General features: G+C 46.6%; 1 protein-coding gene across 1 annotated transcript; it reads left to right on the top strand.

Moving 5' to 3' along the window:
- Nucleotides 1-9981: 9981 nt before the first annotated feature.
- Nucleotides 9982-16234, top strand: LOC123093264 (beta-galactosidase 5). The gene is made up of 19 exons (XM_044515180.1): nucleotides 9982-10547; nucleotides 10981-11076; nucleotides 11181-11293; nucleotides 11479-11545; nucleotides 11638-11730; nucleotides 12020-12163; nucleotides 12512-12600; nucleotides 12729-12834; nucleotides 12934-13021; nucleotides 13183-13301; nucleotides 13390-13551; nucleotides 13666-13844; nucleotides 14030-14139; nucleotides 14229-14338; nucleotides 14425-14535; nucleotides 14625-14738; nucleotides 14825-15027; nucleotides 15238-15574; nucleotides 15695-16234. Exons 1-19 carry the CDS (start codon nucleotides 10371-10373, stop codon nucleotides 15812-15814), a joined length of 2538 nt encoding a protein of 845 aa, XP_044371115.1. The 5' UTR covers nucleotides 9982-10370; the 3' UTR covers nucleotides 15815-16234.
- The last annotated feature ends 9074 nt before the right edge of the window (nucleotides 16235-25308 follow it).

Here is a 25308-nt window from a genome sequence, read left to right as displayed (position 1 = left end):
AACAAAATCCCGATTTGACCTCATTTCAAAAGAAATTTCCATTCTGACCTTTTTGGGTGAGGCCAACATTCCTGACGTCTGGATTGCGAAGCAGACGCCAGGATCCTTGGCGTCTGAACCCTGGCCCGCACTGCCCGCCTGCCCGTTGACCTGCTGACGTGGCAAAGGGGCCAGACGCCAGGGACCCTGGCGTCTGGCCCTGGTAAGTGGATAACCCCCACGGGCCGAGACCACCCACCCATCTCTTTTCCTCCTGGCGGCGCACGAACAGAGGGCTTCCTCTCCTTCGCCCCTCTTCTCCCTCTCACCAAATCCTCACCTGATCTACTCCATCCTCCACTCTAGTTCGTGGATCTGGGCCCCCTAAGCATCCTTGAGGTATTCTCCCCCGTCTCCTCCAATTTATTTGGGTTGAGTCCTCTTCTTTTTGATGCATTATTCAACACTAGGTGATGTTAGATGAGTAGATGGTTTCTTTGTTTTAGGAAATTGTTTGTAGTTGATAGATGATTTGGTAGGCAGTAGATGATGTGTAGTTGAACATGTAGGCAAAATCAATTCCGTTTTGTGCATATGTTGTCCATAGGAATTTTTTTTAACTAAGAGGGGTGATTTTTGTATGTAAAATAGACTTGTTTGATAATTTGGTTTGATAGGATGTGTGTATGTGGTATAACAATATAGTTGAATTTAAATATGATGTCTCTATGTGTAGATAATCTTATTGTTGGCATACTTTATTTGCAAAAGATATGGTGAAATTTGGTACTCTAGATGATATGCATATGTGACACCATATTATTTGACAAATTTATTTGATTGAGATGATGTTGGTATGTTTGAGAAGAATTATGTGTGCATATGAAGAAGAAAAAAATGATGTGGTTATGTTTGAGAAGAATGGTGTGTTCATATGGCATAACTTGGAGAAGAAAATTGTATTGTTTTATATTGTTCATGTATTCATAGATGTTTGTGATTTGTTTTGTAGGACGGCGGATGATGATGGACCTTGATATGCCGGATTAATCGATGAGTGGGATAAGGAGCATCGTGCTCGTGACATTGAGAATGGAAAGGTAAGAAGCAAGACTTGTCAAATTTCTTTATTTCTCATTTGTGTTCTTGTATTGATCAAAACATCACTTTATTTGCAGCTTGTAGTTGCTATGCGCATGAGGGGTCATTCCGCTGATGGCTTTACTTACGATCCGCGGTACGAGCCTTATATTCGGAGATTGGGTCTTCTCCCATTCGTGTTACAGTTTAAGCGACGCGCTCCGCCGGTGAACCACGCGGCGTTGACCGCACTTGTGGATCGTTGGAGGCCGGAGACTCACTCGTTCCACCTTCCATGTGGGGAGCTGGCGATGACCCTAGATGACATGGCTATGATAAGCGGCCTTCCTATCGACGGACAAGCTGTTACCGGGCGTGTCAGCGTCGTTAATTGGCGAGAATGGACAGGCATTTTAATTGGTGTTCAGCCCGACGACCCTCAAGAAGGCAAGGCCGATACCGCGAGAGTGAGGCATTCTTGGCTAAAACTAGTCAGAGGAGACACCAATCCGTGCCCTCAGGGTGCCATTGACGTGGTTGTGCAGCAGTACGCGCGGGCCTATCTTTGGTATGTACTAATCAAGGTAGTCTTCTCATATGCAACCGGGAACTCAGCCCTCTGGATGTTCTTGGAGCTACTCAATAACTGGGATACCCAGTATAGCTGGGGTTCGGCCGCACTAGCATATTTGTATCGTCAGGTAAGAGATATTTGCAACCATTTATCTTGCATTTGTCATGCGCCTCCATATCTAACATGTTTGTTTGATTGCAGCTTGACTTGGCGTGTCGGAGGAAGGGAGATACATCCTCATTGTCTGGGTTTGTTTGGAGCCTATCCGTGTGGATGTGGGAGCGGATCCTGGTTGGACGGCCCGATTTCAAGAACCCCCTCATGGCAAACCCACGGGGTAATCATGACGGGTTGCATGATGATGATCCATATCGGCGCCCTACGCTTGCTTACTATTGGGAACAAGTGACAATCTACATAGAAAGCTCACATGTGCGATACAAGTGCTATATGAACGAGCTGGACACCTTGACTGCTGAGCAGGTTTTGAGAAGTTCGATGAGATAAAATTTAGTTAAGAATGAAACTTATGTAGCTAACAATGTATCTCTTTGTTTTGCAGGTATATTGGTTGCCTTATGTGGAAGATCGTGACTTTGATCTTAATGAGATGTGCACGCGTGATAGCCATCTTTGGCGGGCGAGGTGCCCAATGATATGCTTCTTCGCAGTCGAGTGGCACTTTGTAGACCGTGTGGCAAGACAATTTGAAAGAAGACAATGTATTCCAATTGAGGAGAGCAAGGAGGAAATGCTATCTCTGCATCGGTAAGCAAGCATGCCTTGAGTATGTAGTAGAGCATTGAATAAATCAATGTTTGCTAATGCTTTGTCCCGTGCATCATTTGTAGGTTCGATCGAAGGAACAATCATGATATATCGGATTGGGCAAACAAACAGCGTGCGTGGATAGACATTTGGAATCAAAGAGACACGTTAGTGCAATCAGAGAATAGACCTCACAATCAGTCAGCATATCAGAAGTATCAAGTGTGGTATGCGGATCGTTACCGGTTAAAGCTGAAGCCTGGTTGGACTCATGAGGAGTGGTCGGAGTTGGTGTCTGAAGACCCGGAGACTGCACAAGATTATCAAACCTTCAACACGGCTGTGAGAGACACCAGAGGGGCTCACGTTGACTATGCACCGATGCATGATGAAATGGTAGTCTGTTTGACCTATTGTAACATACTTGCATCATGTTGTCTTTTTTCAAATACATAAGTTTGGTGTGTTCATGAATTGCAGGGCAGAGAGTTGCTTCTGTGCGTCAACGATGCCAATGTTGCACTGAGTCATCCACCTGGTGGTGCATTATCTGAGAGGACTCTTAGGATCACGATGGAGGTGTGATCAATATATTATAAAAGTTTCTTTTCACGGATTATTTATGTGCATCTCATATCATAGCATATTTTGTCTTATTGTAGAAGTTCAAGAAGTGGTTTCATAAGATGGCAGCAATGCTTTCTTGCCATGGTGCTCAGTCCAGTGACGTGTATGCACCTGGTAGCCGCGCCGCCACAGCTAATAGATGGTGTTATCTACAGAACGATGAGGACATGGAGGAGGAGTTCGATGAAGAGGAGCCAGCACACCAAGAGGAGCCAACACATCATGAGGAGCAAGAGTATGATGCAACACATCAAGAGGATCATGAGTATGATGTTGATGCTCCACAACCATCACAGGTTACACAACCGACACAAGTCAATGCTTGCTCTAGGAAAGGCAAAGCCATAGCTAAGACACCAGGCAAGAAAGGTAGAAAGAAGAAATGGAACACACAATTCCATAGTCCGGAGTATCCTCATAAGCTTATCCCAATAGGAATGCAAAGATATAAGGCCAACACTGAGGCGGAGGAGGAGGCATACAACGAAGAGGAGGAGGAGGAGACTAGTGAAGAGGAGGAGCCTACACTTGCAACCATTGCAAAGAGAGGAAGGAGGAAGTGAGCTTCTTGTTGTCGTGGTAAAAACTTCTTATAGGTTGTCTTGAATTTGGTGTCTTATGTATGCACTTGATGTCTTATGTATGCATGAATTTATCGTGATGAAAAATCTGTGGACTTGTTGTCGTTTGTATGCAAGAATTTGTCGTGGTGAAAATTCTGTGAAATGTGCTATCTTCTGTGTTCTATGAACCTGTCATATTATTATATAATGTGCTATCTTCCTGTGTCAAATATTATGTACAGGGACCCAGACGCCAGGGTCATTGGCGTCTGGTCTAAGTCAGGGGAGCAGACGCCATGGTCCTTGGCGTCTGGTCTAAGTCAGGGGAGCAGACACCATGGTACTTGGCGTCTGGTCTAAGTCAGGGGATCAGACGCCATGGTCCTTGGCGTCTGGCCCTGGTGTAGTAGTTTTTTCATTTTGTTCATATTTTGTCACAGCATAGTATCGAATGACATATATATTTTGTTCTAGCAAACACCCATAGTATCGAATGACAAACATTAGTGTTCACATAATAGCAAATGACAAACATAGTTCATGACCACGATGGTCTATGATACAATGTCTCGAATGACATAGCAAATTACAAACATAGTTCAAATTACACAAATAGTCTCGAATGAGAAGTTCATCACATATAATGTCTCGAATGACATAAGTAGTTCATGACCACGATGGTTGAAACGACATGAACATCACATATAACTTGGTTTCCTGTAGCAATGCAAGTCAACAACCCTTTTCCATTCTCATTCTTCCAGCATTTCTTGAATCTTGTCATCATCAGTTATGTCAACCAATTTTCTTTCCCCGGGGCCATCTGACTGCCTCCTGCTGACGTAGTACACAAAATCCTCTTCCTTCAACCCTTGTTTCAACATGAATTTAGTCTTCAACCAATCGAAAGTGAGGTCCACTTCACTAACTTGCACAATACATGAAGACAAGCCTTGCACATGAACAACAGGGCTAAGCACTCACTGAGTTTCCTTAGCCATCTACAACACACAAATCTCTTAGTAGCTAACCTATGATACATTAAACCACGAGGAAAACAAACTAGGGTTTTCATAAAAGTATGGTAAATTAAACCAACCAAAAAATGGGGGTGGAGTTGATTTACCTTCTAGTCTCGAAATCCTGAAGATCCAACGGTGAAACCAGACCGATTTGTGAGAGATCTGAGGGGGGGGGTAGGGTGCTGGATGAGGGAGTGACGTTGGCAGGGCTAGAGGTGAGAGTGGGTGGATATGAATGAAATGAGAGGGGTAGAGGTGGAGATGAATGGATGAGAGGGCTAGAGGTGGGCCCAAAAAATCGTATCCACTCGAATCTTATCCATCAGACAGATAACTGCAAGAATGCTCTCTGGATACCAGACGTCGCGGACCTTGGCGTCTGGATGTCCATCAGACACATCAGACATGTGTCTGGTCTCCTGCGCGAGCAAAGCGAGCCAGACGCCAGTGTCCCTGGCGTCTGGGTGTGGGAGGCAGACGCCATGGACCTTGGCGTCTGGATGTCCATCAAATACACCAGACAACTTGTCTGGTCACCTGCGCGACACACCAGACAGCTTGTCTGGTCACCTGCGCGAGCAAAGCGAGCCAGACGCCAGGGTCCCTGGCGTCTGGTTGTGGGAGGAAGACGCCATGGACCTTGGCGTCTGGGTGTCCATCAAACACACCAGACAGCTTGTCTGGTCTCCCGCGCGAGCAAAATGAGCCAGACGCCATGGACCTTGGCGTCTGGGTGTGGACCTGGTGTTTTTGCACACACTTCTGTCTTTTGTTAATGTTTTTGCTTAGCAACTTGTAGCACACACTGTTAAATATGAACAAAGCATGCTAGTCTCAACCAAAAATATGAACAAAGCATACTAACTAGTCTCGAATGCGAGCACGGTTTCTCCATCACAAACATGTATGTTTTTCGCCTTCGCCGCCGTTATCAAATGCGAGCATGGCCAATGATACTTACTAGGCCTCTCGCACTGGCACCACCGAGTCTTCAGACGCACCTCAAATGCAGCACCACCATATTGAAAACCGTCTCGTGTTGTGCCACCTGGCTCATCAATTTGATAGATCATTTCAATTCTGTCGAATATGATAACTTGTTGCCGTGAAGACTTGCTTGCTTGTAACTGCAACCATTCATCAACCTTTTCCAGATAATCCTTTTTTTCACCTATCCATTTTGCAGTCTCTTCAGAATGCCTCTGAAAGTACTCATTAAGCTTGAAGAAGGTGTACTCCACTATTGCAGTCACCGGCAATGCACGAGCACCCTTCAACACATTGTTGAAACATTCTACCAGATTGCTCGTCATGTCGCCATATCGCCAACCACCATCGTCATGAGCGCGTGCCCACTTGTGCTTCTCGCTTAAATTCCTAGTTAAGAAGTCTTTTCCCCCTTCGTTCACCGTTGCAAAGAGTTTGTTGTACCGAGCATCGAAACCTTGGGTGGTGAAGGCCACACATACATGGGTAAGGTCTTTGCTGAGCTCCTTGCTCTTACATGCCCGGTAAAAGTTGGCCATGAAATGCCTCATGCATCATCTGTGGTGAAGCTTTGGAAATCCTGGAATAACAATGTCCATTGCCTTGAGTATGCCATGATGCCGGTCCGATATGATGCATACCTCCCTAGCCCCAATCACGTTGTGCCTAACATGACCCATGAACCACTCCCAGTTGTCTTGGTGCTCGGAAGGCACCAAAGCAAATGCACACGGCAACACGTTGTCATTTGATGAGTGCGCCATTGCTACCATTAGTGTGCCCTTGTATCTACCGGTCAAGAACGTGCCATCTATAGACAAGACCGGACGACAATGCTGAAACGCCTCCACACATTGTCCATAACTCCAGAAGGCACGGCGGAACACTCCCTCGTGATCCTCGACCACATGAAACATGCCCGGGTTCCTATGTGCAATGGTGGCCAACAACCTTGGGAGCTGGTTGTATGCTTCTTCATAACCACCATACAACATCCTAATAGCATTTGCCTTTGCCTTCCATGCCTTCCCATACTTGACTTCATAACCAAATTGTTTTTTCACCATCCGCATTAGAAACCTCACTTTCACAGTGGGATCAAAGCCTATGTCTTTCATCCATTTGTATCCGAGATACTCAAATGTGAGTTGCCGGTGTGTCTTTCTAAGTCGTTTAGATGGAGGTTTGCATCTATGAGTGGCAACACAACTTTTTAACACCCATTCTTCGGTTTCTTTAAGCTTTCTTGCACGAACCTTCCATGGGCATCCTTCTTGCTCACACACCACGGTGTAACGCAACTTCATGTCGGAGTGCTCAACATAAAATGGCCTATGGTTTCGAGTGGCATAGTCAGCCAACCAAAACTTCAGCATAGGCAAGCTCAGAAACTTCACTCCTTTCTTCAAATAAGCAGCATGTATAAAACATGAATTAGGGTTCCACCAACATGTATAAAATGCAACCAAAATAACAAGATTTAACAAAAAAATAATTGAATGATTTGGGGGAGATTACCAAGAGCAGCAAAGTGATGGAAAGATCCACCTAAGGGATGCACCTTTTGGAGAGGATTTGAGGGGAGCTTGAGGGGTAGGAGAGAGTATGAGAGCTCCAAGTGTTCTTCAAGCTCGGGTTGTGGATTGGGGAAAGTGTGTGGGGTGGGTCCCACACACTCTCCTGTGGGTTATCCACTTACCAGGGCCAGACGCCAGGGACCCTTTGCCATGTCAGCAGGTCAACGGACAGGCGAGCAGTGCGGGCCAGGGTCCAGACGCCAGGGATGTTGGCGTCATCCAAAAAGGTCAGAATCGAAATTTCTTTTGAAACGAGGTCAAATCGAAATTTTGTTAGTCTTATAGGTCATAACAGTAATTTTGTCCAGCTGGGACCTGAGATACATACAGTAGTACGATACGACCATTGTTTACTTCAGGTTCAGAGGGGGCACCGTTTACTTTCCTTGTTGTTTTACCGTTGGCTTGCGCATATCTATGATCATGTGTGTGGATGCTGAATCTGTGATCACAGTGTCTTCCTAAATGATACGGTGTCATGCAGATCACCGTTCAGAGGGGGCACGCAGATTTGTTTGACCATTCGCTTTTGGACATGGAACTGCTGCTACCCTTGTGCTACTGATACAAAAATGATACGGTGTCATGCAGGAGTGGAAGTAGAATAACGACGTTTTTTACGTCTGGAAATGGCCACGTGCATGGTCTGGGGCCGCCTGCCAGATGGGCCCGGGGGCCTCTGCACAGCCATGTGGGTGTGGCGGTGAAGAGCTGACTGGGAGCACCATGCATGCGCGGAACACGGGCCTGGACCTGGACGGGCACTGTGACCACCTTTGCCATGTCTTATTTACACGTCGCTTAACCATCCACAGGCATTTTACCATCTACGTACTCCCAACCCCAGCTCCATCACATTTCGTACGTTCTCAGGACCACACACATGTGTCTTCCTGTTTGAAACGCCCGCCGCTCGCATACATCCGTCCAACAAAATACGGCGTACGCATATGCATGTGACATACTACACCGGAACGGATGGGATGGCCCAACGGACGCTTACGAGTGATCGATCGAGCACCCTCACCCACCGATCGCCTCGCAGGCAGCACGGCCGCGTCGGCACCGCCTCGTCCTGTTGCGACTTGTGAGGATACTCTGGTCAATGACTGGAGAGACGTGCAGCGCAGCCTAACGTACACGCGCGCGTGACGCGCCTGTCCGTCCCCATGCCGCGCTCTCCGTTTACAGGGGCGCCTCCAACCGCGCGACCCCCGGATGGCCTTGGCGCCGCCACCGAGCAGCGGCAGGCCCAGGCGAGGCCACCCCGAGAGCACCGCTCTACTGCGCGCGACGCAGAGGGCGGGGGACATGGGCACAAATGGCTGGCGTACGCGCGCAGGTACGTCCCGTCCGGGCACGAGGCGAGCGCCAGCGCGAGCGGGCGGGATGGTTTCCTCTGCTCTGGTGCTTGGGGCTCGGGATCACGGGGCGTGGCCTGGGGGTTTCCGGGGGAAAACGGTGTGACCACGGCACACACACACGGATGGACAAGGTGATCGATCATGGGGAACGGCGTGCGCTGCTGCCTTTGCGACATGCGTGCTTTGGGTCGTTGGTTCAGCCTGGTGGGCCGCCTGTGCCTCCACTAATGAATCGCCTCCCTCTCTTTTTCCCCTTTTAATCCGCCCCGCTTTTGCACAAAGGCGCTGCATCCTCTCTGGTGTTTGTCGTCAGCGGCCGGGGATCGGTGGGCGCGTGCGTGCTGTTTCGGGTGCATCTTCCGATCCATCCTCGTATCGAATGCCCGTCCACTGACGCCTCGCCTTGGCCTGGCTGCCGCTACACCATGCCTACATCGGTGCAACGTAGCCTGAACTCGGCCTGCATTTCCAGGCTCGCTCGGCCACGACGAGTGAATTCAATGCACTTACATAACGTCATAACGACCTCTCTAGCTAGGCTCTCTCTAGGCTCCTGTGCCACCGTTTAGACACACACAGGAATGCGGCGACGGATGGATGGTCTCTTCCTCCAACTATACCCACTGCGCTCTGCTCGCTCGGTCACTCTCGTCCCATGTGCCCTCCTCCAGAGGCCTCGCCGCACCGAAAGATCGCTTTCTCCTCTTTTTTTTTTAATCTTCCCGTTTGCGTTCGCATCAAACGGCAAGTAACCACCCTCAAAAAAACGGCAAGTAACCAACCAGTCAGACTTCTCAATGTGGAAGTAGCGGCAGCAGCGAGGCTGGCCGGCAATACCGCCGCGGTGCTTCTGCTTGCCACTTTCTTTTGTTGGATCTTCCCCTACTAAATTCAATTGAAGCCAGCAATTTGCTGGATCTTTTTCAAAAAAAGAAGAAAAGATCTTTCTTTCGTTGGAATGGAACGAAAGCGGGATCCGGTGCCAAACACTCAAGGAGCATAGCATGGCCTCCAGTACTTACTGCAACCAAGCTTAGCTCCTAAGCTACATGCTCCCGTGTTGGCCCTGCGTGCAGCACGGCAGTACGTTGCTGCATCTTATCTTGGCCACACTCAAAATATCCATGCGTGACATGTTTAGAATTACTAGTTGCCAGTAATCATGTCTTTAGTAGGCACAACACAAGCAGATGTGAAGCTCCTTTTAATAAACAGACAGAGAGTGTACGCCTTGTGACGGAAAGACGAGCCCGATGTCAGTGGCTCAGCACGCCAGAGCTGGCCACGTCTATCTAGGTCATCACCATCACACACGGAGGAGGGAAGAGAGGTCGGGAGAGAGGGTGGCCATCATGGCATTGGCATGCATGATGAGCTGCCATCTTTGTACCATTGCTTGTGCTACTACTACTCCCCGCTGTCCCACACATCCACACTCCTACAGTGGGTGGGACTCTTCTCTCTTCTTTCCTTTCCATCCTCTCTCTCTCCGGTCCAAGCAGCTTCGCCCGCTCTGTGTGCGAGGAGAGAGAGATTATAATATCACGATGGGCCAAAAGCTCCAGTGAGCGCCCCCACTGGCCGACGCTCCTCCCGAGAACCTCGCCAAGGAATCCTAGAATCCAAGAAACCCACCAACAAAAACACAGGCCAGCCAGGAGCAGGAGGTCCGTCCGTCCGTGGTGGTGGTGGAGGGAAGGGAAGAAGACCAGTGAAGACCACGCAAGGCACAGGCGCATTTGCGTGTGCCCGTCCTCGCGTGTGTCTTCTTCTTCCTCCTCCTCACCGCTCCTCCGACCATCTTCCCGGACAGCGGGGAGCAGGGAGTGATGGCGCGGCAGTGGGCGGCTGCGACCCTGCTGTGCCTGGCCGTCTTGGCGGCGGCGTCCGTGCTGGCGGCCGCCGTGGAGGGCGCGGTCACCTACGACCGGAAGGCGGTGCTCATCAATGGGCAGAGGAGAATCCTCTTCTCCGGATCCATACATTACCCCCGGAGCACCCCAGAGGTAGCCCACCTGCGTTCTTCGGAAAGCGTCTCCTTTTCCTTTTCCTTTTCTTACTTTTTCCGGGGAAGGGGACGGGAGTTTCTTGGATGGCTGGTTAATGCCGCGGTTCGCGGTTTCTTGGTGGAGCTGCCATGAAAGAAAAGTGAAATGCCGCTTGCTTGCCCGCACGTTTCCCCCTCTTTGCTTTGCGCTCAATGCTTTCAAGCAACAGATATCGGCATTTCCCTATCCTCGCGGACCCCTTTTCTAGATTTTCTCCAAATGCTGCTCGTTTTGCTTGCTCATGCGACCATTTTGGGGGCATCTGGTTTCTCCAGCACCGCTAATAATGTATGGTAGCTTGTTGCTAGATTTTTGTTCACATATTTCCGAATCTTTGGCTGATTGACTGACCACTGACTGTCCGTCCATTGACGCTGCTCCTATGCATCAGATGTGGGAAGGGCTGATTCAGAAGGCGAAAGACGGAGGCTTGGACGTGATCCAGACCTACGTCTTCTGGAATGGCCATGAACCAACCCCCGGAAACGTACTACATCCACACTTATCATCACCTACCCATTCAGCCATTCAGTGTGAGCTGCTATTATAAGAGATGTGGAATTCCAGTGGTAATTTTCTCGCTTGGTGCAGTACAACTTCGAAGGGAGGTACGATTTGGTCAAGTTCATTAAGACGGCCCAGAAGGCCGGGCTGTTTGTACATCTCCGCATCGGTCCCTACATTTGCGGAGAGTGGAATTTCGGGTGTGTATATTTACTCCTCACCACCACTTGCTAAAAATCACCACCACAGTGAAAATAGACTACTACTAGTCCATATTATTTACTGGCATTGTGCTGCTGCTTCCAGTTTGGTGAATGCGTTTGATCTGCTTTTGTTTGTCACTTGACTTGTGTGACTTGTGTCTGTCCACATGCAATTTATGCAGCGGCTTTCCGGTCTGGCTGAAGTATGTTCCGGGCATCAGCTTCAGGACGGACAACGAGCCTTTCAAGGTCCGTGGGAGTCCTCCACAATTTCTGGATCTTGTCTGGGATGCAGGTCTTCTTTTGCTTAGGTTTGTGGCAATGACCCATTGTTTTTGCAGGCGGCAATGCAGGGGTTCACCGAGAAGATTGTGGGCATGATGAAGAGTGAGGAGCTCTTTGCTTCCCAAGGTGGCCCTATTATCCTTTCTCAGGCAAGTGCACATACTCTTTTCGAGCTAAATGCAAATGTTTGACATGACATGGCTGCTTACTGCATGTTGAGATAGTTGCCAACTTGCCATTGTACATAACGCTGAAATAAATAAATTTTCTTCCATGACACGCGAAACTGCTCATTCATTTGTTGCAAGCGCTCTGCTTATTGTTGCCTTCTATTCTTGCTTGAAATTAGTGATTCAGCATTTCTCAACATGGTTTGTCTTAATCTGCGTATTTTTCCCTGGTTGCTCATGGTGTTGCTTGTTGTTATTTGGAGTGCAGATTGAGAATGAGTATGGGCCAGAAGAGAAAGAGTTTGGGGCTGCTGGCAAGTCATACAGTGACTGGGCGGCAAAGATGGCCGTCGGATTGGACACCGGTGTGCCGTGGGTGATGTGCAAGCAGGAAGATGCACCAGATCCAGTGGTATGTTAATCTTGTCCCATGTCGAATTAAAAAGATCATGGCACAAATGTAGCAAACTGATGATTATCTGGCCTCTTAGATTTTTAAGGGTATTAGTTTTTTTTTTGGTCTTGCAAGTTGTAACAAGGGTACACAGCATGCTGATGCATATTTCTGTGAGCTCACTGCAGGTTATGTCCATAAGGCATTCCATTTAGTGTTTTAGGTTTCTAAAATATCTGGTTCCAGTTTGTATACAGAATATAGTACACTCGTTTTACAACTATAATCAATTAATTCAAATCAGTTTGTATGCTACATCTTGTCGAACTAGTAGTTCAAATTACATTTAACTTGTCCTTTGTACAGATAAACGCATGCAATGGTTTCTACTGTGATGCATTTACACCGAACACGCCTTCAAAGCCTACGATGTGGACTGAAGCTTGGACTGGTTGGTAAGTTCTCTCTCGAGGGAAATATCCAATCTACTGCGAAAATTATACAGCTACATTTTTCATTGATGCAGTTCACATGTTCATCATTCGTATTCTGTACAATTGCATTAATATGAACAATAATGTAGGTTTACCGAATTTGGTGGGACCATCCGTAAACGACCAGCTGAAGATCTTTCATTTGCTGTTGCTCGCTTCGTGCAGAAGGGTGGTTCTTTTATCAACTACTACATGGTATGACAGAAAATAAGTTGTAGATATTCTTATTACCATTAGCAAGTTTTCTTGAAGCTTTCTGCGGGGTGATATTCATGTTTTTTTTTCTGAACAAAGTATCATGGTGGAACAAATTTTGGGCGCACCGCTGGAGGTCCCTTCATCACCACAAGCTATGATTATGACGCTCCACTTGATGAATATGGTAAGTTTAGAATTACAGAGTTTTGCTGTCAGTATGATCACTATCTGTATCTATTATTTGTCTATTTTGAACATAGTGGTGACTTTTGACATATAAAGAATTGAAGTTTTGCTAAATGGGCTAGATAATTCTTACCCAAACTCTGCTTTGTTACTAACCAGGACTTGCAAGAGAACCAAAGTATGGACATCTTAAAGAACTTCATAGAGCTATTAAGTTATGTGAGCCGGCCTTGGTTTCTGTTGATCCAACTGTGACTTCCCTTGGAAGCATGCAAGAGGTTTGTATTGATTACCTTTTCCCATCACTGAAGTGCATATATCTTATATGGCTTGATCTGTCACTTACATCTACAACCTGTAATTCAGGCCCATGTCTACCGATCTCCATCTGGTTGTGCAGCTTTTCTCGCAAACTATAATTCTAACTCTCATGCAAAAGTTGTCTTCGACAATGAGCATTATAGTCTTCCACCTTGGTCAATCAGCATCCTTCCTGATTGCAAAACAGTTGTTTATAACACTGCAACGGTAAGTTTCACTTGTGCTTATGCGGATGGTATTATGTCGTTCTCACGTCTTATTATTTCAATCCATTATATGAGGAGTTTGTTTAGCTGGTCCAAACTGTTATTATCTCCACAGGTTGGTGTTCAGACATCTCAAATGCAAATGTGGTCCGATGGGGCCTCTTCAATGATGTGGGAGAGGTATGATGAGGAGGTTGGTTCACTGGCAGCTGCTCCGTTGCTCACCACAACTGGTCTACTGGAACAGCTTAACGTCACAAGAGACACCAGTGATTATCTTTGGTACATGACCAGGTAATTGCCACACGAATAAGTTACAGGTGGAGTTTCATCTGTTTGTACAACTTTCCTTCGGTTTTCTGTTTATGAAAAAACGAGGGACATGTCTTTCATGCTTTTTGTTTTAGAAAAGGAGGATTACCCCTGGCCTCTGCATCCTTTCATGCTGAAACATAATATGCTTAAAATGATTATTGCAGTGTGGATGTAAGCCCCTCTGAGAAGTTTCTACAAGGTGGCAAGCCTTTGTCTCTCTCTGTGCAGTCTGCTGGCCATGCCTTGCATATCTTTATCAATGGACAGCTACAAGGTTTTCCACTTGAAACTGCTCTCTTGTCTATACAACACCAGCACTGTGGAAACTGAATAGTGAATAAAATAATTTTTGTTCTGGTGTAGGCTCTGCTTCTGGAACCAGGGAAGATAAAAGAATCTCATACAAGGGCAATGTTAACCTTCGTGCCGGTACTAACAAAATATCACTGCTGAGTGTTGCTTGTGGGCTACCGGTTCGTTCCCTCATCGCTGCATGAATTTATAAACTTACAGCTAATAATCTTGCATATATATGACTGAACTATTCTTGTCCCTGTAGAATATCGGGGTTCATTACGAGACATGGAATACTGGTGTCAATGGTCCTGTTGTGCTTCATGGTTTGGACGAAGGTTCGCGAGATCTGACCTGGCAGACATGGACCTATCAGGTGAGTGCAGCATCTAGTAACTTCTTTGTTGACTAATTTATGTTTTAAGTTAGAAAGAAGGTAAATAAATGTACCTTTATCCATTCTAGGTTGGTCTGAAAGGTGAACAAATGAACCTGAACTCCTTAGAAGGTGCAAGTTCAGTTGAATGGATGCAAGGATCATTGATAGCACAAAACCAAATGCCATTGGCATGGTATAGGGTAAGGAAAAAAAATCAATCTATGATAGGAACCCTTTAGGGGTTTAATATTTTCAATCCCACTCTTACAACTGCTTGTTTTAATAGGCATACTTTGATACTCCAAGCGGTGATGAACCTCTGGCTCTGGATATGGGTAGCATGGGTAAGGGACAAATCTGGATAAATGGACAAAGCATTGGACGGTACTCATTAGCATATGCAACTGGGGACTGCAAAGATTACAGTTACACTGGGTCATTCCGGGCAACCAAATGTCAAGCAGGTTGCGGTCAGCCGACACAACGTTGGTAAGACCATTTACCACAACATTTGAATTAGAGATAATCAGCCTGCTGCCTCATCTTTTTTTAGTATTCAAAATCATACTGCTTGGTACTTGTCTTCCTTTCACCATTAGAACTGGAGCATTCACTTCCAATTATTGTTTGGTTTTTGCCCTTGTTAGTAAAGTGTTGTTGCTACTGCATTGACTAAATAGTTCAAACTGTTATATTCAGGTATCATGTGCCAAAATCCTGGTTGCAACCATCTAGAAATCTGCTAGTTGTTTTCGAGGAACTTGGAGGGGATACTTCGAAGATTTCGCTTGTGAAGAGATCAGTCTCAAGTGTCTGTGCTGATGTATCAGAGTTTCATCCAAGTATCAAGAACTGGCAGACCGAGAGCTCAGGGGAAGCTAAGCCTGAGTTACGCAGGTCGAAGGTGCATCTAAGATGCGCACCTGGGCAGTCTATTTCTGCCATCAAGTTTGCAAGCTTCGGGACGCCCTCTGGGACTTGCGGAAGTTTCGAGCAAGGGGAGTGTCATTCAACCAAGTCACAGACTGTTCTTGAGGTCAGTTAATTTCTTTTGATAGTTTTAGACCGCTTGAATTTTCTTTACCGGAATGCTACAGAATGCCCATGTTCACATTGTTATGCTACTTGCTGATGTTTCTTGTGCTGATTTGAACAGAAATGCATTGGGAAGCAAAGATGCGCCGTCGCCATCTCCCCCGACAACTTCGGTGGAGATCCCTGCCCTAACGTGATGAAGAGGGTGGCGGTCGAAGCGGTATGTTCTCCCGGTACATAGGCGGTTCCTTCGACTAGGCTAATTTAAAGACGGTGCGGCCTTTGTGCGTGACCGGTCAAGGACAGATGAAGTGGTGTGGAGATGAGAGTTCAACTGTAAAGTACTACCGACTGGATGTAGAATGTCTGAATGTGGCTGGAGGGTTTAGAAGGCCATTTGCCATTTCTAGTATTGTGATTCAGATTAGGATTCGTGACCCACTCTGCATCTCCATGAATTGTTCAAAAGCGACCAGCTGGTAACCGGGGCTGGTCCTGGAATGGAGTGCAGGGGGAGTAGAGGCAGAAGATTTGATGCATTATTTTGCGGGTATGCATGGGCTGTGTCATCTTTCTTGAAGAAGACGAGATGTTGTATCCTTCCTTTTGAAATACTCACTTTAAATTGTGCATGCGGTGAGCATGAATATGGTGCTGATCAGTCTCTCTTTGTTCTTGTTGACTCGTGTTTTGCTGGTGATCTTGTGCTTCAAGAGCCTGAAATCTGAAGGAAATTTTATTGGCATGCACTCCCTCCGTAAAGAAATGTACAGTCGTTTAGATCTTATACTCCCTCCGTTCCTAAATATAGTTCTTTTTAGACATTCCACTATGGACTACATACGGATGCATATGGACATATTTTAGGAACGGAGGGAGTATTCTTCTATGGAGGGTGTAGTAAAAATGGTTCCATCGGTGAAAAACAAAAGCAAATGGCAGGAAACATGGTAAAAAGAAATCAACATGACAGATTCGTGACTGAACAAATGTGAATGGTGTCTCAGTCTTAAAGACACTGGACGCCCACTGATCCTTGCTGATGATCTTTGCCAGAGGTCGGTGCCAGACGGCCTCTATGACCGACAGGCGACAGAGCAATATCCTGAAAACCACAGGGTGGACCAAATAATTAAGCGGAATTATTGACCCAGGACGCAGAGGCAAGCATGTAGGCGTGCAAGCGGTATAGTTGGAGCTCGAGGAACAACTCAAGAGCGACACGATCGCACAAATGATTGTGCCCAAGAAGTAGCAGAAATTAGCATTAAACGAGATGTCGATGCGGGAGGGAGATGAATCCTCTGCTCTTTTTTTTACTACTATTAAGAAAAAGGAACCCGCCGAAGCTACCACGCTCAACACAATCATGGCCCATCCGTTGTATTTGGCCTTTGGCCAAGACCCCTAATACTCCTTCTTATTCAATGAAAATGGTAAATATTTTGCCTTGTTTTAAAAAAAAAAACATGGATGCGGTTGGATGCCTCTTCTTTCTAGAAGATCATCATGCGTTCAACCCTAGAGTATGCGTATATGCTGCACACGCGGGAGCAGTGTAGAACGCAAAGGGGTGAAAGGGGTGAAAGGAAGAAAAGAAAGATTCTACCCCTCCGGCCTGTAAAAGCACGGAGAAACCAACCCTAAATCTAGCGAAAGACACAAAGACGGTGTGCCGCGGCGGGCGGACCTCCGGCGCAGTGCAGGCGCGATTAATAGTAAAAGGAGCTAGGGTCCCTTTGACGATGTGCTCCCTCGTCCTTGGCCCGGCGTCTCTCTCGGATGCGGTCGCGGTTACCGACGCCCATCCGCCGTCTCATCTCCGGAGTTGTTTTCCTCGGTGTGTGCGTGCGGTACAGGGCATGGACTTGTGGGTTTTGGCTCAGGCCCTCGTCTCATGCGTTTGTTTACCAGGAGATGGTAAACAATTGCTCTCACACTCTCGTATCGTATGGTTAGCAGCCCTGCTGCTTGCGGCTATAATGTTAAGTATCCGCATCTTCATGTGCATCTGCTGTCGGGGGCTGCTGTCAGCGTGTCAGATAGTTACACAATTCATCGAATATATTACCTCTGTCATAAATTACTTGTCTTAGATTTGTTTAGCTGTGAATGTTCTAGATACATTGACGGAGTAGTTTTGTATTTGTATTTGTAAGCACTCTCACATGCTGGTTACCACAGTTTAATTTAGGGACATGTTGGTGGTTTTTTTGTTATATTTTCTTATTCTTGTTTCCACGCACACAATGGTATATTAATATTTCAAAAAAAAATTATAGGTTCAATATACTCAACAGAGTGCGGGTTAGTCCTATGTTAAAAGGCGACGAGGGATATTTAGTTATCGGCCCGAGTCGTATGGGACTCCTCGGCACTCTCTCCAAATTTTCTTTTCGTCAACACTGGGCCAAATCATACGAGACTCCTAGAACTTGATCTTAGAGTTCTTTGAACGAGTATGGGAGTTGTAGTTCTCTTCGTGTGATTTCATTCAAGTGGTGAATGAGTTACATACCTAGTACAAGGTTTATATAGACTAAGGTTACCACAGGGCTTATGTAGCTACCACACATGTAGGCATGTAGGCTCTGCCTTTAGCTCTGACAATTAAAATGCAAAAAATAGCCTTATTTGTGTCAAAATAGAAGATATGTTAACACGACCATACAAAACATATTCTTCCTTCCTGCCATTTTCTTTGTTAACCCCTCGCTCTGCCTTCGCTTTGTCCCACTTTGCCGTGAAAACTACATCCTCCGTTTCTATCAATGGCAGCCACATGAAATTTCATTCCTCATCTTCTATATGATTCTTTGTACATAACTAATTAAAAGGTGAAAGATTTATTGGCATTGGTAGCTCTGTCCGGGCAACAATACCAGCTGATACCAATGCTTGGAATAATAGCTTCACTGAATTCACTAATAAAAACATTAGTATAGCACTTGGCACCATCTTATGGCAATACATATCATTAGTTCTTGCCTTGGTAGAGCTACAATGATCTGTGCACAACGATAATGAAATCACGGGTGGGATGGGCAATGGAAGTAATCTTTGATCCATAATTCCATGATGGACTAGGAGAGAGGGTGAGTTCATAGCTCATGGTGGACTAATCCCTCTCATCTATTCCACCATGGTGGGTTTCTTTTCTTGGGATTCCTTATTGACTTGGGCCTCTTTTCCATTAACTATTTCTTTGGCTTAGTCTTTTTCCTCCATTCACTTGTTTGACCATAGTTGGTTGCTTCACTTGACCTTGATGATTTGCCAATTATAGGTTTGGTAGGACTAAGTAGGGCCTTGAGTAAGATTAACTGCTCCGCAATCAGACATCACTAGTCACTCATAATTAGTCAAGAAAAACATGAAATGTTTCCTCAAGGAATCGGTCTTATATCGATATAAGAAATTAAAGATGGCTCGAACATCAAGTGTGGACTATTTTTTCGCCACCAATGACGATCAACTTGAAAGTAGGCATTTACATGACACTCCTCGATCAAACAAAGTGTGTGCGAGACAAGCATTTGCTCTTCACAGGGTAACGACGAAATCTTCAGAACCCACCTCCTAAGCCTTGAACCCTTGTGGTATTCTATTCGAGTGCACTGACGCACTAGAAGCTAAGTTGGAAACGCTGGACGAAGAAAGGAGATGCCGACAACACCTGGAGGGTTTCTCCAAACCCTAAAGTGGATCACCAAAACTGGTTATCTCTCGCGTGCCTTAATCTGCAATGATGATGGTCGGAGCGTTGTCGGCGATGTGACAATGGTTGAGGTAGTCGACTCTTCTCCCCGGCGTGTCCATGGTATTACCTCGGTTTGTTTGTTTGTTTGTTGTTGTAGAGTCGAAACTGCGGCGGCGGGGCCTGTGGTATACGATGACTGGCTGCAGGTGGCCCGCTCGGTGATCTTCCGTGGCGCCTGGTGTGCTTGGTTTTGTCCTTCAGAGTTCTCCGTCAAAGTCGGAGTTGCGTTGTCTTGCCGCAGGTGTCTGAGTCTTGGCACAAATCTTCATGCAGCTTCACGAGTCCGCTACAGTGTGGGTTGAGTCGACGATCGCCTACGGCGAAATCGGAGTCGTTTGTGTAGGGATGGCAATGACACCTCTAGAGGAGGAGTGACGATGATGACGCATGCATGTTGTCTCACCAAGACCTTCTTTGGAGTGGTGTGCGTGCGGTTTCTTACGTGTGTCGCTCAGCGGTTCTGATGTTTTTTCGCCCGGTTTTTCATAACTAATGGGCAATCTGGTTTTCGCTCGGTTTTCTCCAATTAACCGAGCGACTCTTTTCTTCTTAATGAATGCAAGACAACTCCCATTTTGAAAGAAAAAAAATCTGGTGCACTCCACCTTTTATATAGCTACCCCTATGTGGGCTCAACTCTTGAGGCCCAAGTGGATTTCAATTCCTGTAATCCACTGAACCTTATCCAAGGGTTGTAGAATATCTTCAAGTGTGTGACCCCACAGGCTCATGGTGACTAGGACATAGGGAATAATCTGAGTAATTTTTTTTTTGAGAATCAACCCAACCACATCTTAAACGACAGAGTGGATACTGTTACTATCCTCCATGAGGATGCTTCTGAGGATCGGGGGAACCTCTCCGGTAGATAGATAGTTTCCCTGTCTTCTGACAAGAGCAGCTAGCTCATGAGCCATCCTATTGCTGGGTCTTTTCACGGCAATGAAAAGCACCTCTTCGAACACTGTTTTGAAATGCCAAACATCCGTGACCAGGGGAAAGAGCGCAGTCTGATTACTCTCCTTATTGTTCAGTATCGCTATGACGGATGCACAGTCCGATTCAACCCAAACTGGTCCCCTGTAGTATGCACTTAGGGCTGACAGCCCATGCAAAATAGCAGTGATCTCGGCTTCCTCTGAATTATTGCATGGTTGTAGATGCTGCCCACCCGCAATGGCGACTATCCCCAGGTGCGTTCTGGCAATAAATCCCGCAGCTGTGTCCCCATTTGACGACAGGAACGCTGCATCTGTGTTCAATTTCCAGATGCCCTCAGGGGGCGGATCCCACTTCCTCTTAGCTGTATGCGTGGAGTCGTTCAACGCCATAACTAAATTGCCTGCATGATTTGCGTCTACAACTCTGACCCACTGGCCGTTGCACTGGCCCAAATCCCTAATTTGTTTTCCTCTCTTTATTTCTGCACGTCGCACATCTCCTGGAGAGTCCCGTCGGCCGACTAGGTCGGGAACATCCTTACATTCCGTGAGCTCTACTCCACCAAACCTGATTTCTTCTGCGTATTTAGAAAGGAATTGAGCAGATTGGCTGATAGTGGCATTGCCCTTTGCATGAACGCAGTCTTCACGGAGCCACCATGCTCGCCATATCAGCAGCAGTATTTCCCTCTGTGCCTCAGCATTGCCGTTGCACAGTAGGTTATGTAACCAGTCAATGCCTGTGTAGTGAAATTGATCTTCAGTTGGTAGCTCCCATTGTCTCCTCATTTCCTCTCTCAGCGCTCTGGCTTTTGTGCAGTTTATAACTGCATGATATTCATCTTCCGTTTCTCTCCCACAAATATTGCAGATCTTGTCCAGCTCGAGTGTTCTCTTCCACTTATTTTCTTTTGTGGGGAGGGTTTTGGTGGCCACTCTCCAAGCAAAGATTCTTATCTTTTCAGGGACCTTTGCTTTCCAAATAAGATCCCAAATGCTTCTGTTATCCGCCTCATTTACAGAAGAAGATGCCCTCGCGCTACCTTGCTGCTTGAGGTTTGCACCAAGCTTATACGCACTACGGACGGAGAAAATGCCAGATTTCTCCACATGCCATGCTACACAGTCATCCACTTCTTTTACAGGAATTTTAACTTTACATATTTCTTCTGCATCATAGCTGTGGAACATTTGATAGATTAAGTTCTTGTCCCATTCATTGCTTCCTGGTTTATGAGTTGGTTCACCCATCTTAAACTTGATCGCCTCTTGAAGACCGTGATCTTTAGTCCACTTTTCCTGGGCACCCATTGGTCCCTCTGGATTTGGATTCTCTTTCCATTGCCCACTCTCCATATTAGGCCCTTTTTCAGAAGCTCAAGGCCATGCTCTATACCCCTCCACGCTTGGGAAGCATCTGAAGCAAACACAGTGTCAAGAAGCTCACCCTTTGGGTAGTATTTCGATTTTAGGACTCTCGCGCACAAACTGTTCGGTTTTTTAAGGAGGCGCCAGCTCTGTCTCGCAAGGAGAGCTTGATTGAAAATTTGCATGTCCCGGAAACCTATACCTCCCGCTCTCTTTGGTTTTATCATACGATCCCAAGCCATCCAATGGACTTTTCTCTGCCCTTCCTCTTCCCCCCACCAGAATTCTCTGATGAGTCTCTCGTACTTCTCACAGAAACCCACTGAGAATTTAAACACCCCCATAGCGAAAGTGGGTAGTGCTTGTACTATCGATTTAACATGCACCTCCTTAGCAGCGAAAGACATGTGCCTTCGAAACCCTTCATTACACCTCTTCAGAAATCTATCCATGATGGGTTGAAAATTCGACTCCTTCATCCTTCCTTCTGGTGTTGGGAGCCCCAAGTACTTACTTTCAAAGGTAGCTGTTTCGCAAGCGAGAATGTCCTTAATCTCATTCTGCAAACTGCTCGGGCAATGTTCACTGAAAAGGATCGAGCATTTGCTACTACTCAATAGTTGACCCGTGCATTTTTGGAACAGAGTGAGAGCTTTCTTGACTGCCCTGGCTTGGTCGCATGAGGCCTTAAAAAACACCAAACTGTCATCCGCAAACAGTAGATTCGAGATCCCCGGGCTACTCCGGGCCACCTTAACAGGTGAAATATTCCCACCCTGGACCTCTCTATTGAATATTGTAGCAAGACCATCTGCAACAAAGAGGAATAAATAAGGGCTAAGCGGATCCCCTTGCCTGAGGCCTCTGGAGGGCATAAACGACTCCAACACTTCTCCATTCAGTTTTACCGAGAAGCGGACAGATTTAACACAACTCATTACCCAACTAATCCAGAGTGAGTGGAAACCCATCTTCTCCATTGCACCTTCAAGGAAGTCCCAATCCACTCTGTGATATGCTTTGGCTAGGTCCAACTTATACGCACAATGCGTATTATGTGGGTTCTTACTATGCTGAATCTTATGAAAACATTCAAAAGCTATGATAGCGTTATCAGTGATCATCCTCCCTGGGATGAAAGCACTCTGTGTTTCTAATATTAAGTCGTCCAACAGAGGCCTCAAGCGGTTTACCAAGCATTTAGAAATCACCTTATAAATGACGTTGCATAGACTTATTGGGCGGAAATCTTTCATACTCTGCGGATTCTTGCCTTTAGGGATCAGAACAATGGATGTGTCATTTATACCTTCAGGCATGATCCCATTCATGAAATTTTTTTGCACTGCCGCAATCACATCCTTCTTCAAAGTCTCCCAGTTTCGTTGAAAAAAGCGAGCCGGGAAGCCATCTGGTCCTGGCGCTTTTAGAGGGCCGATCTGGAAGAGGGCGTCTCCAATCTTCTTCTCTGTAAACTCCTTTATCAGACTACTGTTCATTGCCTCTGTTACTGTACTTGGCAGAAGATCAATTAACTCGAACGGAGCCACATCTTTTTCCTTTGTGTACAGCTCTTTGAAGAACTCTGTAGCCGTGGTGTTCAACACCTCCTTTTTCTCAACCCAAATTCCCGCATTATTCCTTAACTTTTTGATTAAGTTCTTTTTCTGTCTCCAGGTTGCTTTTTGGTGAAAATACCGTGTGTTCTGATCACCTTCTCTGATCCATGTAGCCCGCGAATGCTGTCTCCACATTACCTCCTCCCTGACTAGTAGCTCATCAATTTCCTCGTTCAATTTCTTGATTTGAGGCTCGTTCTCTCCAAGATTCGGGGGCTCCATTAAAACCTTCAGGCGTTGTCTCTTCCTTCTAATACTCGAGGTCACAGAACCAAAGTCCTTCCTGGCCCAGGCTGTTAGCGAGCTTTGGACATCTTTAAGCTTCTGTGCGACATCGGATAGGTTGGTGGCCGCTCCTTTAACACCCCATGCCTCCCGGACTATAGGCTCCAAGGAATGAACTCTTTCCCACATCATTTCATACCTGAAACTTTTCTTCTTGTTCATAGATTGTTCCTCCACAAGAGTGAGCAGTAGGGGAAAGTGATCTGACCTTGAAGTGACTATGTGTTGGATCTGAGCTTGGGGAAATATATCATACCAGCTAGGTGATGCCACGCCTCTGTCCAGTCTCGCTCTAACCTTCTTCCTACCACTCTGTTTGTTGTCAAAGGTCCACTCCGGGCCTTTGAACCCAAGATCATGCAGGTCACACCACCCCAGCACCTCTATGAAGTTGCTCATGTTCCTTTCAGACCTTTTGGCAGCAGAGAAATGTTCTCCCTGCCACATGGTTTCATTGAAATCCCCCATCACCATCCATGGTTCTACTGACCTATCTTTGATTCTTTTCAGCAAACTCCACATATGGTGTCTCTGGTGGGCTCTTGGCTCACCATAAACGAAGGTACCTCTTCACACAGGGCCATTTGGATCATTACGCACATGAACATCAATGTATCGCGGTCCATAAGAGAGCAAATTTATTTCAATACTGTCGTCCCAAAACAGGGCGATGCCGGCACCTTTGCCCAACCCATCATGGGTGATACAATGTTTGAGGCCTATTCTTTCTCTTATTCTTTTCATGCTCTCTTCGCACTGCCGCGTCTCTGAGATGAACACGACAGTGGGGCGGTATGTGTCCCGAAAATAGAATGTGTCCCGAAAATCACGCCCCCACCCCTCAGGAGGCGACCGCCTGGCGATTGACCGCCGGCGCAACCCCACCCTCGCCGGAGGCCTACGCCGCCCCCCCAACCCAGAGAGAGTGGGAGCCTACATCCCCACGGCACCGCGAGCTCGTCGAGGAAGACCCGCTGGGTCTCCACGAGATCCGGAAGAAGATGGGAGTAGCGATCCGCTTGCTGGTTCATCGGAAGAAGGCGGTGGCGGAATTCCCGGTAGGATCGAAGGGATGTGGAGGTAAAGGATCAAATGAAATATTGGGGCGTGTGCGCGAAGGGATGAATCGATTCCGCAGATCCATGGAAGAGAGCATATCAAGAACACAACCCGATAATGGCGGATTGGATTGGAGCCTCCAAAGGGGACGAAATCTGGTATGTCAAGCAATCCCACCTAATGAGTATTCTTCGGAAGTTGCTACTGTCCCGCAGGTTTGCGAATCCCCAGTTGACTGGGCGGAATCAAGCATAGCAGGGAAGAATGAGGGTGCTCAAAGGAAAGGAATGATTTGCAAGGATATGGTTTCAGTGTCTATACAGAGAAGAGATAAGGAACAGAGTGTGAATCTGACGGATCATGGCATGAGGAAAAGAAAGGAAGAAGATCAAGAATCTGAGGAAAGAATTAGTAGGGGTTGTGTGGGGGATTATGGAGGTACCATATTGTTGATAATTCAGGAGCGTATCACTCTATCCCAAACTGGGGATCCACCTGACATATATGCGAGGTCTGCACCAAATATGAGGGATCCCATGCCTTGCAAGAGCCATGACCACGAGTATATAAGTATCGGAAGAGGAAAGGGAGCTACCATACTGCAATCACAAGAACATACCACAATTCCCATTACGCACGATATGGAGAACACCACTGATAATAAGATGAAGCAGCCGGCCGCAGAGAACAAGCTGGAGGTCGT

Source organism: Triticum aestivum, chromosome 4B (assembly GCF_018294505.1).
Source record: "Triticum aestivum cultivar Chinese Spring chromosome 4B, IWGSC CS RefSeq v2.1, whole genome shotgun sequence".
Taxonomy (NCBI): domain Eukaryota; kingdom Viridiplantae; phylum Streptophyta; class Magnoliopsida; order Poales; family Poaceae; genus Triticum; species Triticum aestivum.
Note: the sequence above shows the minus strand (reverse complement) of the source record. Positions and strands in the feature narration are given on the sequence as shown.

What these genes read in the sequence shown, in the direction of transcription:
- LOC123093264 (XM_044515180.1), top strand. Translation starts at nt 10,371, where the DNA reads ATGGCGCGGCAGTGGGCGGCTGCGACCCTGCTGTGCCTGGCCGTCTTG. An exon ending in TGCGGAGAGTGGAATTTCGG is followed by an intron (nt 11,294 to 11,478) that starts GTGTGTATATTT and finishes CAATTTATGCAG; the next exon opens with CGGCTTTCCGGTCTGGCTGA. An exon ending in TATCTTTGGTACATGACCAG is followed by an intron (nt 13,845 to 14,029) that starts GTAATTGCCACA and finishes TGATTATTGCAG; the next exon opens with TGTGGATGTAAGCCCCTCTG.